General features: G+C 52.7%; 1 protein-coding gene across 1 annotated transcript in view; it reads right to left on the reverse strand.

Moving 5' to 3' along the window:
* Positions 1-7,586: 7,586 nt before the first annotated feature.
* Positions 7,587-16,530, reverse strand: part of TNFRSF21 (TNF receptor superfamily member 21) — a 32,576-nt gene continuing 23,632 nt past the window's right edge. The window contains 3 exon segments of the mRNA XM_085218408.1: positions 7,587-8,956; positions 9,836-10,055; positions 12,411-12,464. Coding sequence (XP_085074534.1) covers positions 8,727-8,956; positions 9,836-10,055; positions 12,411-12,464 — 504 coding nt within the window. The 3' untranslated portion in view covers positions 7,587-8,726.

The following is a 16,530-nucleotide window of genomic DNA, read 5'->3' on the forward strand; positions in this document are numbered from 1 at the left end:
GATGGACGGGGATCCACAGCCTCTCTGGGCAGCTGTTCCAGCACCTCACCACTCTCACAGCAAACAACTTCCCCCTGACAGCCAACTGAAATCTGCCCTCCCTCAGCTTCAAACCATTCCCCTTGTCCTGCTGTTATCTCCCCTTTCCAAGAGCTGACTCCCCTCCTGTCTGTAGGCTCCCTTCAGGTCCTGCAGGCTGCACTGAGGTCACCCCGCAGCTTCTCTTCTCCAAGCTGAACAAGCCCAGCTCCCTCAGCCTGTCTTTGTAGTGGAGGTGCTGCAGCCCCCTGATCATCTCTGTGGCTCCTCTGGACCCTCTCCAACAGCTCCCTGTCTTTCTTATACTGAGGGCTCCAGACCTGGACACAGCACTCCAGAAGGGGCCTCACAAGGGCAGAGCAGAGGGGGACAATCACCTCCCTGTCCCTGCTGGCCACCCCTCTGCTGACAGAGCCCAGGATGCCATTTCATTTCCAAGCTGCATGAGCACACTGCTGGCTCATGTTCAGTTTTTCATTCACCAACAATGTCAGAAATTGAAAACGGTTCAACTGCTCACATTTAAATATTCATTGCTCTAAATCTAAGGAACTTGTTTCCAAATAGGATTGAATTATGAGTCTCAAAGAGATTTGCAGTGTAAAGCTACATTTGCAGGAGCCGAATGGCGGCTTTAACACTATTAACTTCTGCAGTTGGGAAATTCCTCCCTAAGTGGCATCGAATGCTCCATGGCACTGCCTGTGCCCACCAAACACCATGGATGTGAGCATTTTGTTCCGGAGCTCACTGACACCCACACAGCCAGCTGCCAAGTCAGGCAGTGATATGCAATCATAGAATCACAGAATCCCTGGAGTTGGAAAGGTTCTGGCCTTGGTTCCCTGCCCAGCACAGCCAGGGGCGTGAGGACTGGATCTGACCCACAGTGGAGCTTCAGTGCTCGGTGGTCATGGATGTTACCCACAGTACGAGGTGTGGGAGCACAACGGGCTGTGGGGGCACAGCAGTGAGGATGACGGTAGGGAGGATTTTAATGTGGTAGCAACCCTCCAAAATCAGCAAGCAAAGGACAATGGGTGGTTGCTCTGATCTGAATATATACATTTCTGTCTATCTTAAATTTCTCCCCTGTAGGAGATAGCTGCACATTAAGAGAAATGGTGCTCAGACGCTGCTGGCTCAGTGATGGAGGTTACACACAGCAGCAGGTTGCACTCAGGCCATTCCCTTCACTCCTGGTGGAAGCACAGAGATCAGAAACATCTGTGGGTGGTGGGAATCATAGCATCACAGAACGGCCTGGGTTGCAAAGGCCCACAGCGCTCACCCAGTCCCAACCCCCTGCTGTGTGCAGGTCGCCAACCAGCAGCCCAGGCTGCCCAGAGCCACATCCAGCCTGGCCTTGAATGCCTGCAGGGATGGGGCATCCACAGCCTCCTTGGGCAACCTGTTCCACTGCCTCACCACCCTCTGCATGAAAAACTTCCTCCTCACATCCAACCTAAACCTCCCCTGGCTCACTTTAAAACCATTCCCCTTGTCCTATCACCATCCACCCTCACAAACAGCTTTTCCCCCTCCTGTTTACAGGCTCCCTTCAGGTACTGGCAGAAGCTCCTTGCCTTGCAGCACATGAACCCACGCAGCTCGCTGCAGGGCTGCATTTCCCTGCCATTGCAGAGCAGGTCCCCACGGCCTCCTGCTGAGACCTCCGTTCTCTGGGAGCAGCTCTGAGCCCTGCAGATCAGTGCTGCACACACATCTGACAGCCTTGCCCAAGAAGTGCTAACGGTGCAGCACTTCCTTCAGCCTCAGCTCTATAATTAGCAGTGCTGTGTCAGCGTGCGTTAATGCCGCAGCGCTAATTGTGCAACTTGTTTTCCAGGAGCTGCACAGAGGGGTCATTTCGGGTGACTCTGATGGCATGCAGGGTCCCCTCGGCCACTCCAATTGGGCTTCCTTCGCAGTCCCATAGCTGGAGGGTTCCCTGGGGTGCAGCTGCTGAGGGGGGCGAGCAGAACAGACTCAGCATACGGAGAGGAATACACCTTGTCGCCTATTGCTCTCACTGCTTCGCTCGAAGCTAAAGACACCTTCCCTCCACCCAAACCTCGCCACATCAGCCCAGCATCTTCCTATTTACTGTCCCAAGACACAGCTGAGTGGGTCAGGTTTTCAGCCCAACGTCACCCTCCTGGCCCTCCTGCTCACCCTGCGGCAGTCATGGGGACGGGCCGCGGCCAGAGGGAGCTCCAGCACTGTGCCTGGGACACTCCGTCACCGCATTTCACACGGAGGACCCTTCCTTGAGATGTTCAGTGATACGTGAGCTTGGTTCTCAGCTTGAAAAATGGGAAAGGTAATATGCTGCCTTTCTTGTGGATGGTTTCCCAGGGCAGATGTGGGACTTCTGTTGCTGGAGCAATGCTGTGAGTGGGATGGTTGTGCCACGCAAGTCATGGTATGAAATCTCTGCTTCAGAAACCGCCTTCCATAAACATCTCTTAGACAAAGCTGCTCATCTCTTCCTCAATCTCCTTACTGCCTACCTGCACACTGCTTTTATCATACTCAGCACAAACCTCACATGCCCACGCTCTGCAGAAGACACACAGCTTTGTGAGCCCGGAGGAGCCGGGCAGATCCCGGCTCTGGGTTGCATCCATTGCGCTGCTGTGTTTCCAGCAAAACACATTCAGTGTTTTTCACAGAGCACTCTGGATGGCAGGCACTGTGCCGTACAGGGAAAGCAAAGAGAGACCCACATGGTTCATAGGGATTGTGCAGGGGTTCCCAGCACAAGCAGTGCCAGCTCTGGGACAGGTGGGGTTGCTCAGGGCTTTGTGTGGTCATGTCTCAAACTCCCCCAGGGATGGAGATGGCCCCATCTCTCTGAGCAACCTCTGCACTCAGCGAGAAAACGTTCCTCCTTGTACCCAGCAGGGACTCCTCTTGGTCTGACTCACAGCCTCCTACAGCTTCAAAGTCCTAAAGGCCAACTTCAATCCCTCCCCAACTCAGTACTGAAGAGGAAAGGAAGAAAACAGGAGAATATGGTGGATTTTTACAGCAACACTGAAGTCCTTTGGCTTGGACACAAGGCACTCTGAGGTTACTGATGAGGCAAGCTGCGGAACAACGATGTTTCCAGCAATAAAAAGGGAATTTTCCCCTCTTGGCATTGAAGCCAGATCTGTAGCTGCACAGAGGTGGAAGGCTTCCAGAGAACAAGAGGCAGGTGGCTCCTGTGGAGCCATACCCTCGGGCTAAGGAGGACCTAGAAGTGCATCTCCACTTCCTCCGGCGTGATCCAACAACCTGCTTAGTGGGCAGATGTTTGGGCAGCAGCTGTGCCTGGCTCACCTCATAATTGGTGGTGCTGCTCACAACCTGGGGCTCCTGCCTCTGCATGGCACTTCTGGGGGTCCCCCAAAGCAGAGGTGAGACAGAGAGCACAACCTGTGTGACCTCTCTGCTCCCTGAGGGTGGGAGGATCGCTCAGTGTCCCAGCATGAAAGCTTTTCATTTTAAGTGACTGTAGTTAGAAGAACAACAAAACCACATTAGATATGTTTGGCTACTTCACACTTTTCTGTTTTGGAAATTTGGGATGAGGACTGATTAAACGTTTTTATCAAGTTATGTGAAACTGGTCCCAGCAAATCTGCTGAATGGAGGAGGACCCAAATTTAGGATTGCTGCAGAGGACAATTTTGCAGGGCAGAAACACAGAAAGGAGTCAGCCTGGGTTGGTTTCACCTTCAGATCCCTCCTGGGGCGCACCAGCCCGGCTCCTGTGCTGCAGTTCCCTCCGGCTGCCAATTTTTGCAGTGATGTATGACAAACATATCATCAACCAAGAGGCAAAAATGTCTCCATGCAGCCTGCTGAAACCCACATCCAACATCCTTGAGCAGGAGCCAGTGCAAAGACACAATTGCTGGTGGCACTACTTGGGGCATAGGGACATCAGCAGCGGGCAGCACCAGCAGCCAGGTGTGAAGCAGCAGAAGGTACATCTGGGTCAAGCTGAGCAACGGGGATGGCTCGACTGCCCACGTGTGTTTGGTGAATACGTGGGGAGAATTTCAACTCAGCATATATTTAGTGAATACAGAGGGGATATTTCAGCTTCTCAGAGACTCAGCATCAGCCTGGTGCTCCTGGAGACCTGCTGGAGCCCCTGCCCATGGTGTTGGGCACTGCCCTGGGTGGTCCTGCTGAAGCACAGGGGGACCACACGATCCCAAAGATCCCTGCCCAGTTCAGCTATCAATCATAGAATCATCACAGAACGGCCTGGGTTGCAAAGGCCCCCAGCGCTCACCCAGTCCCAACCCCCTGCTGTGTGCAGGTCGCCAACCAGCAGCCCAGGCTGCTCAGAGCCACATCCAGCCTGGCCTTGAATGCCTGCAGGGATGGGGCATCCACAGCCTCCTTGGGCAACCTGTGCCAGTGCCTCACCGCCCTCTGGGTGAAGTCATGCTGTGTGACTGTGGAAAAGAAAGGCAACCATTTGTACAAGCTCTAGAAACCCCGAAGTCCCTGCCCCAGCTGCCGGCCAGCATCTCCCACTCCAGCAGATCTCACTCATTTGGATGCTGCTACCCTCATTTTGTTTTTTTCCCCTTCTTCTGGATTGTGTCAATTAAGTAAAGGCAGGAAGCTGGGAAGGCAAAATTGTCCTTCAGAAGGAAACCATAAACCTCTAAATAATGGCATGGTGAGCGGCAAGCTTCATCCCAAAGTCTTCTCTGAGAAATGAGCCAGGATGCTGCCAGCACCAACCGTCCTCGATGAATACATAGATGATGACTCCTTCATTTTCCTGTTCCAGTTGCCCTGGAAACTTCTCCCTTGTGCTATTCATAGGAGCAAAGTACATTAGGAAAGATCCCTGCGCAGAGGGCTTTGTTACGGGCACAGCTCTGCCACAGGGAACACACCAGAACCCCTGGTGCCAGCTGTCCCCACACGCAGGAGGGCGGTGTATGGGGACACAGACACTGTGCCCATGGCTGAGCAAGCAGGGCAAAGCATGTTTCACACCACATATTCACAGCTTGGCCTTGCTAACCCCTTGTTCTCAATAGCTTCACCCCTTCAGCTCACATCAGGGGCAGATGCACGCAGGTATGAGCGCTGCCCCCAGCGCCTCCAGCCATGCACAAGGACAAGAACAGCCTGAGGCATCATGCCTGCAGGTCACAAACCCACCCGTGCTCTACGTTCCCACCCATGGATTATTTTCTCAAAGCAGAAGAAAGCACAGAGGATGGGTGTGGGCAGCAACCCCATGGCTCCTCACACCTCCCACGCCCGAAGCACCAGGAAATAGCAGGGTGCAGCTGCTCCCCACACACTCCCAGATACACCAAATATTTTTCATGCATATGCCTGTTTTTATATATATATATATATATAGCACAGAAATGCTTATGCATGCGGCATAAGGCTGGCTGGAGGTCACAGCTCAGAGGGAGACAGGAGGGGATGGAGCCAGGACCAGACCAACGTCCAGTGTAAGCCAAGCAGGGAGCGATGCTGCAGGTGTGCACTGACACCTGAATCCTCTCCTGGCCCACCACGCGGCACCAGGTTGGGTTACATGGGACAGCAGTGCCCCGGGAGGGGGGCACAATATGTAGAGCCCATGGCTCTACACTTGGACTGTCAGCAAAGGACAAATCTTCCATTTTCCAGCCAGACCAGGCACCCACTGCAGGAACCCACTGAGGATTATCTGCAGCAGGTGGCTTGTGCTTACATAAAGCTATCAGTGAGTACGTTAATGGATGCCTTTCCCTCTGCTTGGCTGCTCCTCCCTTGCCAATTCTTGCCCAAGGCAGATCAACAGCTCCCAATCTCTCCCACTATGGAGATAAAACCCCTCACCATCAGGATGGCATTCAGTTCTGCCTCTGAAATACCACTTCTAGCAATCAGACATGTGTTAGGCACGCAGCCATGCTTACGTTGCTTTGCATTGCACCAAACACGTGCTGCAGCCACTGAGCCCAGTGCCTCTTTCCCAACCAGGGGCAACCATTAGGGCTGGAAAAGGCCTCTAAGATCACCAAGGCCAACCTGCCTGCATTGCCCACATCCCTCAGTGCCGCATCTCCATGGTTCTTGATCACCTCCAGAGATGAATCCCATTCCAGTGCTCCCAGCACTTCTGCTGCTTCCATAGGACATATCTCATCTATCCTATTTTTGCTCGGAGAAGAGAAGGCTGCAGGGAGACCTCAGTGTGGCCTTCAGTGCTTGAAGGGAGCGGATAAACAGGAGGGGGAACGGCTGTTTGTGAGGGTGGGTGGTGACAGGACAAGGGGAATGGTTTTAAAGTGAGCCAGGGGAGGTTTAGGTTGGATGTGAGGAGGAAGTTTTTCATGCAGAGGGTGGTGAGGCAGTGGAACAGGTTGCCCAAGGAGGCTGTGGATGCCCCATCCCTGCAGGCATTCAAGGCCAGGCTGGATGTGGCTCTGGGCAGCCTGGGCTGCTGGTTGGCGACCTGCACACAGCAGGGGGTTGGGACTGGATGAGCGCTGGGGGCCTTTGCAACCCAGGCCAGTCTGGGATTCTGTGATCCTTGTGCTCAGAGGTGAATCCTGCACCTACGTACGCTTCCCTAACAGCGACTTTTGGTGCCAGACAGAAGGGAAACACAGCAGAAAACACTGCAGCTAAGCATACAAAGTGACAGCATTATAAAGCAGAAGCTTGTGTCCCATTACGGCTTCCATTTGTGCAGCAGAACAACGAGGGCTGTGTCATTTGGAAGCAGCAATGGGAAGGACATTGCTAACACAAGTGCTGCAGCTCCGAGGCCTGTGCATCACAGTCAATCAGCACAGCAGCTGCAGGTTGGAAAATGAATATTTCACAGCCCCAAGTGCTCATACAGCCTTTTGGAAAGCAAATTGGGACATTTGAAAAACAAATTGCAAAAACCCACGTGGGAAGCCTCAGCAGCCATCTGATCCATTCGCTGGGGTGGAACTGACAGGTGGCAGCATCCCCTGCTCCACAGCACAGCGACTGCATCTGCTGGCTGGGATGGGACTGCAGTGCTCCCGCAGCCCTCGGGGGCCTCGTGGCACTGCTCTCAGCTCAAAGCAATCACATTGTGACCTCAAGGGTTAGCACAGCCTGAAGGAGAAGGTCTCCCAGCACTGACAACCCCCCCCCACCCCGTCTCCCTCTTCACCTCCCGTCACAGCCAGCGGTCTTGATCTACTTGGAGCAGGATCCCTGCCTGCAGGGCTGCTCTCCTGCCCCTCAGTCCCCCAGCAGAACATGCAGCCCGGGGTGCCCCTTCCCAGGTGACTTCTTGTACACCTCATGCAGTTGGTGTCTGCCTGGCTCTCTAATTTGTCTGGATCTCTTGCAAGGCCTCTCCACACTCGAGTCAACGACTCTTCCCAATTCAGTATCATCAAACTTGCTCAGAACACCTTCCAGTCCTACATCCAGATCATATAGAGAAACATAAATGACCCTAAACCAGAGCCCTGCGGAATCCCCACTGACTGCAATCCTTCAGTGCCCCCAAGCAGGCTGTTAAGGAGGTTAACACTGAGTCAGGTCAAATAACAAACACCTAGTATTTATTAATAAATTAGTACACTGGAAGGCAATTTTTCAGTTCATTCCCCTTTTCCCCACTCCCACCCCTTCCCACAAGGCAGCACATGCCACCCTAATATCATTTTGTCAATTGGAGCATAGTACAGACTGTTCATTACGGGAGCATAATAGTTGCAAATATAATCAGACAGACTTCTTACGATGCAGCTTTTTTTTTTTTACTTTTATTTTTTTCCCCTTCTTTTCTCTTTAATAAAAAGTGAAGTGTGATTTGAAGAGACTATCCAAGACCGGGCAGGGTCTTTGGAGAACCTAACCTATCGGCCATGTCTGTATAAAAAACAAGAGACACAAGTGTAAAAGCATAGCTTGGGAAGTCTTACGGCACACGGAGAGCAGAACCACCAGCGGGGTCCCCAGGTCCCAGACCTGGTGCTGCCACGACCCGCTGTCCTCTTCGGGGCCAGGCAGGATGCTCCTCGCTTGGTTGTACTGTCAGGAAGGTTGGTGGAACCGAACCTCTTCTTTCCATTCATCTGCTTCTGCTTTAGCTTATAGGAGCACAACGCGTTGTCCAGGTGAAAACCATACAATAAATAATCGTGCTAGTAAAATCTCAGCAATGAGCATGAGCTATACGATAGTACATTAAAAAAAGTCAACCAGGGAGGAAGCTGAGGTGCATTAAGGTAACCAGCAACAATTGGCTTTGTGTGTTTCACCGTTTCCCACTCCCGGTGGAAGGGAGGTAGCAGATGACGGTCATTTGGAGCAACAGCTTTGACAGAACTGAAACGGGCTACAGAGCACCCCCAGACTCAGTGCCTGCAGGTGACGCTGCATTGTGGTCTTTCAGTTCACTTACTGCATTTTAAAGTGCATCAGCTGATCTGATTGGAATGGGAACAAGAGAAAAACTCCGAAGGGGGCAAAGGGTGCAAAGACTTAACTGAGCAACAGATTAAGGTTGAGAGGTGCAACGCTCACAAACTGCCCCCTCCAGAAACCAGGGACACCTCAAAGAAAATACTGGCCATGTATTCTACAGCAGACCTGCCTGCGCATCGTCGGTCATCTTAACGAGTGCCAAGCTAGTTCTAGCAGATATTCGGAGAGTGCGCGGTGACCAATGCCTACAGTAAGTCAGGAAGGTGGCTATAGACAGAGTCCAGGAGGGTTTGGCTGGCTTCCTGGCTCTTGACTCCGGCGATCTCAAACAGCCTGTCCAGCTTGTCCTCCGCCTGCGGGATCTCCTCGATCACATGGAGCTCCTCGGGGTTCAGGATGTGCAGCATGTCATCGAAGATGGGCTGCAGGTCACAAGGGTCCAAGCGCACCTGGCGCAAGACTGTGTCCTTCTTTTCTGTAGGAAGAAGGAGCGGGGGTTAAAAAAGCCTCCTGGAAAGGCTCCACCTGGGCTCCTGCAAGGAAACCTCATCGAAGACCTCAGCCCACCCCCCTCCCTGCTCAGGAGGGGGACACACCAGGAAGGGAAACAAGGGAAAGCTGCAGCACGATGTGTTGAGGAATGGAGACAGAGGCACTGAAGTGGGATCCTGCTAGAGCAAGTACAGCAGTAATAACTGCTGAATGGCCAGTACTGAAAGTTAAGGGGATGGTGGGAGGGGAGCCAGAAAGCTAAATTCTGCTATTTTGAGTTGTTTTCATTGGGTCAGCTTCACTTCTGCACCACAGTACAAATTCATTACATCGCTTGAGCTCAGTGTTTCACCTTCACCAGAAGATAACAAAGATTAAATACAGCAAATTAAATGCAGGAAATTAAACACCCCCATAAGGCACAGGTGACCAACGGTGATTTACATCTCAAGATGCATGGTGCAAGTGGGACCGAGGGCGAAAGATGAAGACAAGAATTCCAAAATGGCATTTTTCTGTTTTCATCTCATGCAATAACCCATCCCCAAGGACCAAAAGCCAGAAGGTCCCACAGACATCCAAGGATGTTGCACTGCTGCAAACACCTCGAAGAGTTAAAACCCTTCAAAGGCGTTTTCCCTTGGAAGTCCTCTCTAAGGATACTCCCGGTCTTGACTCAGCGTGTGATAAACATATCCTGGAAAGCTGGTTTTCCCCAGTTATTTGCTTTAATGACATCACACCCTCAGCGCTCACTGGCCAGCTGTGTGTGTGCTGATGGCAGGGCTGTGCCGTGGCCGCACTCTGGGTACTGCTGCAGCCCTCCCCCTGCCCTCCCCACCCCTCTGGGAGATTTTGGTACCTTTGGTAATAAAGGAGCCGGTCCGGCTGAGCGCAGAGGAGCCGCTGGAGGTGGAGTCACAGCGCAGGAGGGGCTCCGACTCGTCCACAAAGAAGCATTTCTTCTCTGAAGGAGAGGGCTCCACGGTGAGGACGGCCGCATCGGGTGGCTTAGTGCTGGGGGTGGGCACCGGGCTGAGCGGGCTGGGGCTCACAGGCAGTGCCAGTTTGTCACCTTCCACCTGCAAGGGGAGCAGAGGAAAAGTCAAGTGGTGAGGATGCTACGTGCTGAGCTTGTGCTCCAAACCACCTGCATCCCAAAGGGATTGCATGGCAGCTTTCAGCCCACCCCTAGAAGAAGCTAAGAGAGCCCACACCTGTGAGAGCCCACTGTGTTCAGTGAGCTCCGTCAGGGACCTGCCACCCCAGAGGTGACTTGTGGCAGACATCAGTGCTAGCATTTGGCACACAGCACGGCACACAGGTGGGGCAGAGCAGCCTGCATTCCCAGCAGAACAACCACAGCACTGGGGTGGCACGTGCAGACAGCCTGCCCAGTTACCATCAGTTTAACTTGCTTCTTATTCTCCTGCTCAGGGAAGGGGTTACAAAAGCCCAAAGCAGAGCTCTTGGAGGCTAAGCTTCCCAAGCAGGTTGTCCCCCACCCAAAAACTTCTCCACAACTCTCATTCCCTAAAAACAAGGCACAGCCTGGCTCCATGCTTTCAACCAAGAGCTGCTCCACCGCCTGGTGACATCCCCAGACAATGCTCATTGACACGATATTAATGCCAAAGCACTTTTGGTGGCCTCAGACTGTGGTTCCTCACGCATCACTGGGATTCTGGCTGTTGGGACACAATGTTCCTGATTTATATCCCCCCCCCTACCTCCCTCGCTGGGATGCTGAGCCACATTCCAAGTTAATAATTTGTTTGCCCTGTCTGGCCCTTGCACATGTGAGCACCCCATTAATGTGTTATAGAGAAATCCATCCTGCCTGACTCTGCTTAGTCAGGAAGGACAAGCAGGGCCTAGGGTTGACCACAACAGCGTCTCAGCACCTTCAGTTCTCGCTCATGCCCCTGAAGCAAACCAGGAGACTGCATCTGGCTCCATGGCCACAAAGGCATGGAGAGGCAGAAGTGCCACTCTGGGAAGCAGCATCACCTCAGCGGAGATCTGAACCCTCCAACTCCACAGCTTACTTCCTGTGCTTCAACAGCCAACACTTTGTGGCCCCTTGGTGTCTCCGCATCCTCTTGGGGTGGGGACCTCAAGCAGTCTCCGTTCCCTGCAGACAGGAGAGGCTCAGCACAGCATTCCCACATCCCTGGCCAGCACTGTGCCCCTCTACAGGTGACCAGGCTGCTCTGAGGACTGCAGACTATTTAACTTCAACGCAGACTCCACATCCTTGCTCCACTTACATCCTCTCATGTGCGACCACCTTCCCTAGATTCACCTCACAGCCCTGTCTTCTCCTGCTGCAGAAGGAGCACCTGGCCACTCCTGCCCGTCTGTGCTTCCACTCGAAGGAATTACAAAGCAAGGTGTGGATGAGAGGCAGGGAGCTGCAGAGCCACCTCCATGCAGGGCAGGCACAGCCCCAGCGGCACAGACATGGCTGTACCCACACACACTCCTTGTCTGCATCGAGGAATTCACCACCCACAGTCATGTCTGCTGAGAGCCTGTTCACATCAAATTCACATTTTGGCCTGTTTGTGGAGGAATAAAGGGGTTGTGTTTCAGTGGGGCTTTTTTTTCCCCTCCTTTCCCCCCCACTGAAAATAGACAGGGAGGAATTGTTCTGGCTCAGCACATTATGCAATAGGCACGTTATAAATAAATGTCAGCTTTAATTTTTAATTAAAAGAATCAGCATTCTCCTCTCCAGCTCCCTCCCTGACGCAGCGCATCGGTGAGCTGCAGCCATTACTGGGGAGAACACACCGCCCTGGCTGCTCTCCAAGCTGCAATATGCTCCCGTTTCCCCTAAAAACAAACAGGCTGCAGAGGTTTGTTTCTCCCCTCTGCAATTTCATTTAACACCCAGCTGGAAAGCCAAGTCCCGATCTCCGAAACGGAGCTGACCCTTCAGTGCCCCAAAACAGAGGGCATGGGGGAACCGCCAGCCCCAGCCTGCCTTCCCAGCAGAGGGGAAAACACTTCCCAGAAGCGTGTGAGTTATTTGGAGTTTAATTAAACAGCTGCTAAAGCACGCTAGAAAAGCACCCGGGGTTATTTGTCTGTAGGCGTCCTCAGAGCCCGGAGCCTTCCAAATAGCTGAGCTCCTGTGAGCTTATTAGGCAAAGCAAACAGGATGCTGGGATGTTAATATTTAAACCGCAGGAAGAAAGCAAGTGGGAAAGAAGGTTTTGAAAGGGCAGGGAAAGTAAGAAGTTGCTCTGAGGTGAAGCCCGTGGAACAGGCATACAAACAACCATTCATAGTCCGTGAGTCATCTACCCGAAACCAGCTCTGCAATCCCTATTTCAAGCGAAACCACGGCAGCCGTGCCCCTGCCCTGGCTGCAAAAAGAATGAAATCCCTCTGCAGAGCTTCTGCCCTTCCACAGTGACCGCATTTCTCACCTTTCCATCATCATTCGAGCAGTCCTGCGTCTGCCACTGAGGTTGCATCTGCACCTGCACACACAGAGAGGGCTGTTAGTCCCGAGAGGCGAATGCCCACATGAGCAGCAGAGCGCTTGCAGCAGGGAGCCACGCGAGGCTCTGACACATCAGCAGCCTCCTGCAACCAAGTGTAGCTCCGTCCTGCTGGGATGCTCTGCTGGTTTTTGATCTTTTGTTAAGCACTGCACTGCAGCAGGAAGCTGTGTTTGCCTTTATTTCACTGCACTGCAATACAAGACTAACTGGGACGAACTGCAGCCACGTTGCTCACATCAGGGAGGACTGGGCATAGGCATTAAGAATTGTATCATAGAATCATAGAACGGCCTGGGTTGCAAAGGCCCACAGCGCTCACCCAGTCCCAACCCCCTGCTGTGTGCAGGTCGCCAACCAGCAGCCCAGGCTGCCCAGAGCCACATCCAGCCTGGCCTTGAATGCCTGCAGGGATGGGGCATCCACAGCCTCCTTGGGCAACTTGTTCCAGTGTGACATCACCCTCTGAGTGAAAAAGAATAAAATAAAAAGTCTCGGAGGTGACACTTCCCAGCAATTCCTCCTGCTGCAACCAGCTGGTCATCAAAGCCACTGCGACAAAAAGAGAAGTGCCAGCCTGAGCACAGACAGATCTCCAACTGGGACTGCGTCAGTTCAAAACAACCCTTGCAGGTCATTTATCAACCTGCTGAATCGATGTTCAGAAGAAATGCTGAGGAGGAAGGATGCACTTGTTCTTGCTTGTTCCATGCAACTTCTGCAGGGCTCACGATTGCCATCTCTAAGTGACAGCAGCCTCAGGAGATGAGTGTACTCAACCATGGGAGGACCAAGCCTCCAATGCTGCTGGAGCTGCTCCTGCTCAGCAAAGCCCCCAAAATCTCCAGAGTTCGCTGTTGGCTCAGCCTGACTCTGGGCACAGAGCCTGCAGCAGCAGCTGGGTCAGGTCGGGTTTTTCCTGCCCAATGCAAACAGAGATGAAACAGACACTATTTTTATAAAAGAAAACTCACAAGGGGCTGTGGTGGGAGGAGAAACCTCCGCAGAGGGACGTGCTGGGGTGAGCAGGTCGGGTGGCTGTCTGTCATCCCGGATGGGATAAATTTAGTGCTGAGGTCACCGATTCCCAGATTCCCAGCTGAAAGTAGACAGGGGCAGACAGGAGCCCTGTGTCCAGGTTTGTTACAGCTCCATATGGTGCTCAGGGAGGGTTGGGAGAAGTGGCGGCATGCAGGAGCACCGTGCTGGTGGTGCTGTGGTGTGGGGGATGCTCTCCCTGTGGCACATAGGGAAGATCTGTCCAGATTAACAGCTCTGTGCTCTTCCAGCACTGGAGATTTTCCCATTAAGCGAGGCTGTCACGTCCCATCAGCTCTCTAGGGGGACAGGGTGGGATTACCAGTGACAGCAGGGGCGACTGGCTGGGTGAACCAAAGGGGATGCGCCGAGGGCGACGAGCAGCTTCATGGAAAGCCCTTAGACCCACACTCACAGAACATCCTGAGCAGGAAAGAACCCCAAAGGATCCCTAGGCCCGCCCCACACAGCACCCCCAGACCCCACCCTATGTCAGAGCAGTGTCAGTTCCTTGAGAACCAACCCATGGTTTAGTGCAGACCTACCAGAAACCAGCAACAGCCGGCCCAGCTGCCACAGCAAACCCACCCTGCCCTACTCCTCCCAGCGCCTGGCCGCCCTGTACCACAGTTCTGGGCCGAGTCATTGGCCCCAGCCCAGTTCTGCTGTGACAAAGAGGAAACAAAGCAAATCTGTGGGAGCCGGAACCGCCCCAAGCTAGGGCTGGAAGCAAACACTGCTGTGCCAGCATCCTGGCCCCAAGGCTTCGACCTGTGAAAGGGGAAGAGAAGGCACTAAGCAGCACTGCCACCGCCTCAGCTGGGGCTTTCGCATCCTCTTCTCCCCCAGCAGCCCCCAAAATTGCATGGCTTAAAACTCCATATATCCCTGATACTGGGCTTTTCCTCTGCTGTATCTGCTGATTCACAGGATTATCTGCAAGATGAAATTAGCCACAGACCTAAATCTCACTGGGATCAGGGCTGCAGCCTTCCTCTCTGCTGTTAATTTATTTCTTTTGCAGCTGAACATCTCAAGCAAGGCTGTCTGCTTCCCTCCAGCAGCTCCCCAGAACGCTTCAGCTGAGAACAGAAAAGCTATAAACACAAAGATAAGGGCTCAGAGCAGAGCTCACAGTAGCAAACACAGCACAGCTCATGGACGCTGCTCAGGAGCTACCTGCAAATGTTCTTAACCCCCTAAAAGTCCCACTCTGCATCTGTGCCATGTGAAAATTTTCCCTTTTTACCCTCAAAACTGCAATTTGCTGGGACCTGCAGTGAATTCTCCTCCTTCCTTCCCTTCCCCCTCCCCAGCAAGCATGCTCCAAGGGGAGAGATTTTGCAAAGCCTTCCACAAGAGCTGGAAGAGAAAACGTCCATTGTGAGCACTGAGCAGGAGCTCAACGTGTCTCAAACATCTTCCCACAGCTGCCACGCTCTTCCTATTTTCTGGATCAGCAAATGCTGCAGAAACTTGCAAAGTGATTCAGAGGGCTAATCCAGTTTTAACCTAAATTCATGCAGCATGGTGTAAAACCAGCATAATCTTTTGTAGCTAAAAAAGTCGTCAAGCAATCAGCAGAGCTCTTCTCTCCCAAAAGGAAAACCTTCCTGTCACATACCATAATGCTCCAGAGGTCTGTATTAATTTGCTTTTCCTGCGTTATCAGCAGTTGTAAATATTTATATGTCAGAGCCCCAGAGGCTCCTGTGGGCATGGAGAACTGCTAGAGAGCAGCTCTGCCTCTGCAGATTGCACAGACTGGAGCTGGAAGCTAGATAGAGGGTCTGGGGCAATGATGTAATAAAGAATGGGATGGCAAAAGGTGTTATTAGGTACCAGCTGGGGGTGTTGGTGTTTTCTTCTTGTCCTTGCTCTGCTATAGCTGTTCTCCACAAGGAATGGGAATTTCCCATCATTTTCTCATACCAGCACACCCCCCCTTGGTTCGTGCTGCCGGCGTCGACCCGTTAGCTGCCATATGCATTTATTTGCATTGCTTATAAGAGCCTCGTTCCCCTCCGCAACACAGCCCAACGAGCTCTTTTTATGCCTGTGCTTTTGGCAGGACTGCTTCAGCACGGCTCATTGCCGGAGGGATGCAATGCAGCACCGACTTCTGCCACGACTCCTTCAGATCAAACCAGTTGGGTACGGAGAGAAACCGCCTCGACCCGGGCTGCATTTGGACAGACAAGAGCCAAACAGATTAGCGCTAATTAAAGGCTTTCAAACCAGAGCAATTAAAACCAAACCCAAACAAAACCTCAACGTCTGCTGCTGGTGTTTAGCAAATAAGCTGCCCCGGCTGGGACCGCCAAGATGCAGCTCAGTTGTAGGCGTGAGGCCGCAGGGCTTCGGGCTCCCTTGCACAACACGTTTCCCATGGCATTCTGCCTCCCTCCTGTGTCTCACAGCAGTGGAACAGCCCCGAGGGCCTTCAACGCCCAAACTGCAGAATCTGACTGAAGGAAACAGGCTACGGCAGGCGATACCTTGCAGGATCTGAGCCCCGAGGTGCTCCAGCATCCCACACCCTGCTGCACTGCAACCACCAGTCCGGTGCCTTTGGGAACAGGCACGTGGATGGTGGACCATTATACACTTATCCAAAGAAGTCCCAGCAGATAGACAGGGGAGGAGAACGTGCTGGCCTGGGTGAATTTATTTAAAAAAGCAGAAAAAAAATCCCACTTTCTGTATAGGCACTACAGGCAAAACAGAGAACGTGCTTGTTTTCCTCTCAGAAAGAAGCTGAAGATCTTCTGTCTATTGAGATTCCTTGAAAAGGAAACTGAGCACTTGAGATATCTCAAATCCTAACAGACAGAAGGCTGCTCACCAGCACATTCCCAAGGGGCTCTGCAGCATTTCCCATATAGTTCTTTGCTGTTGCCACCTGCAGTCACTGCAGCCATTCAGTAAGGTTTTCCCCTAGGAGATCGACTGTTTTTTCAGCCCAACTCTCCAATTATAGAATCATTAAGGTTAGAAAAGACCACCA

The sequence above is a fragment of the Meleagris gallopavo genome, chromosome 2, assembly GCF_905368555.1.
Source record: "Meleagris gallopavo chromosome 2, MGAL_WU_HG_1.1, whole genome shotgun sequence".
In the NCBI taxonomy this organism is placed as follows: domain Eukaryota; kingdom Metazoa; phylum Chordata; class Aves; order Galliformes; family Phasianidae; genus Meleagris; species Meleagris gallopavo.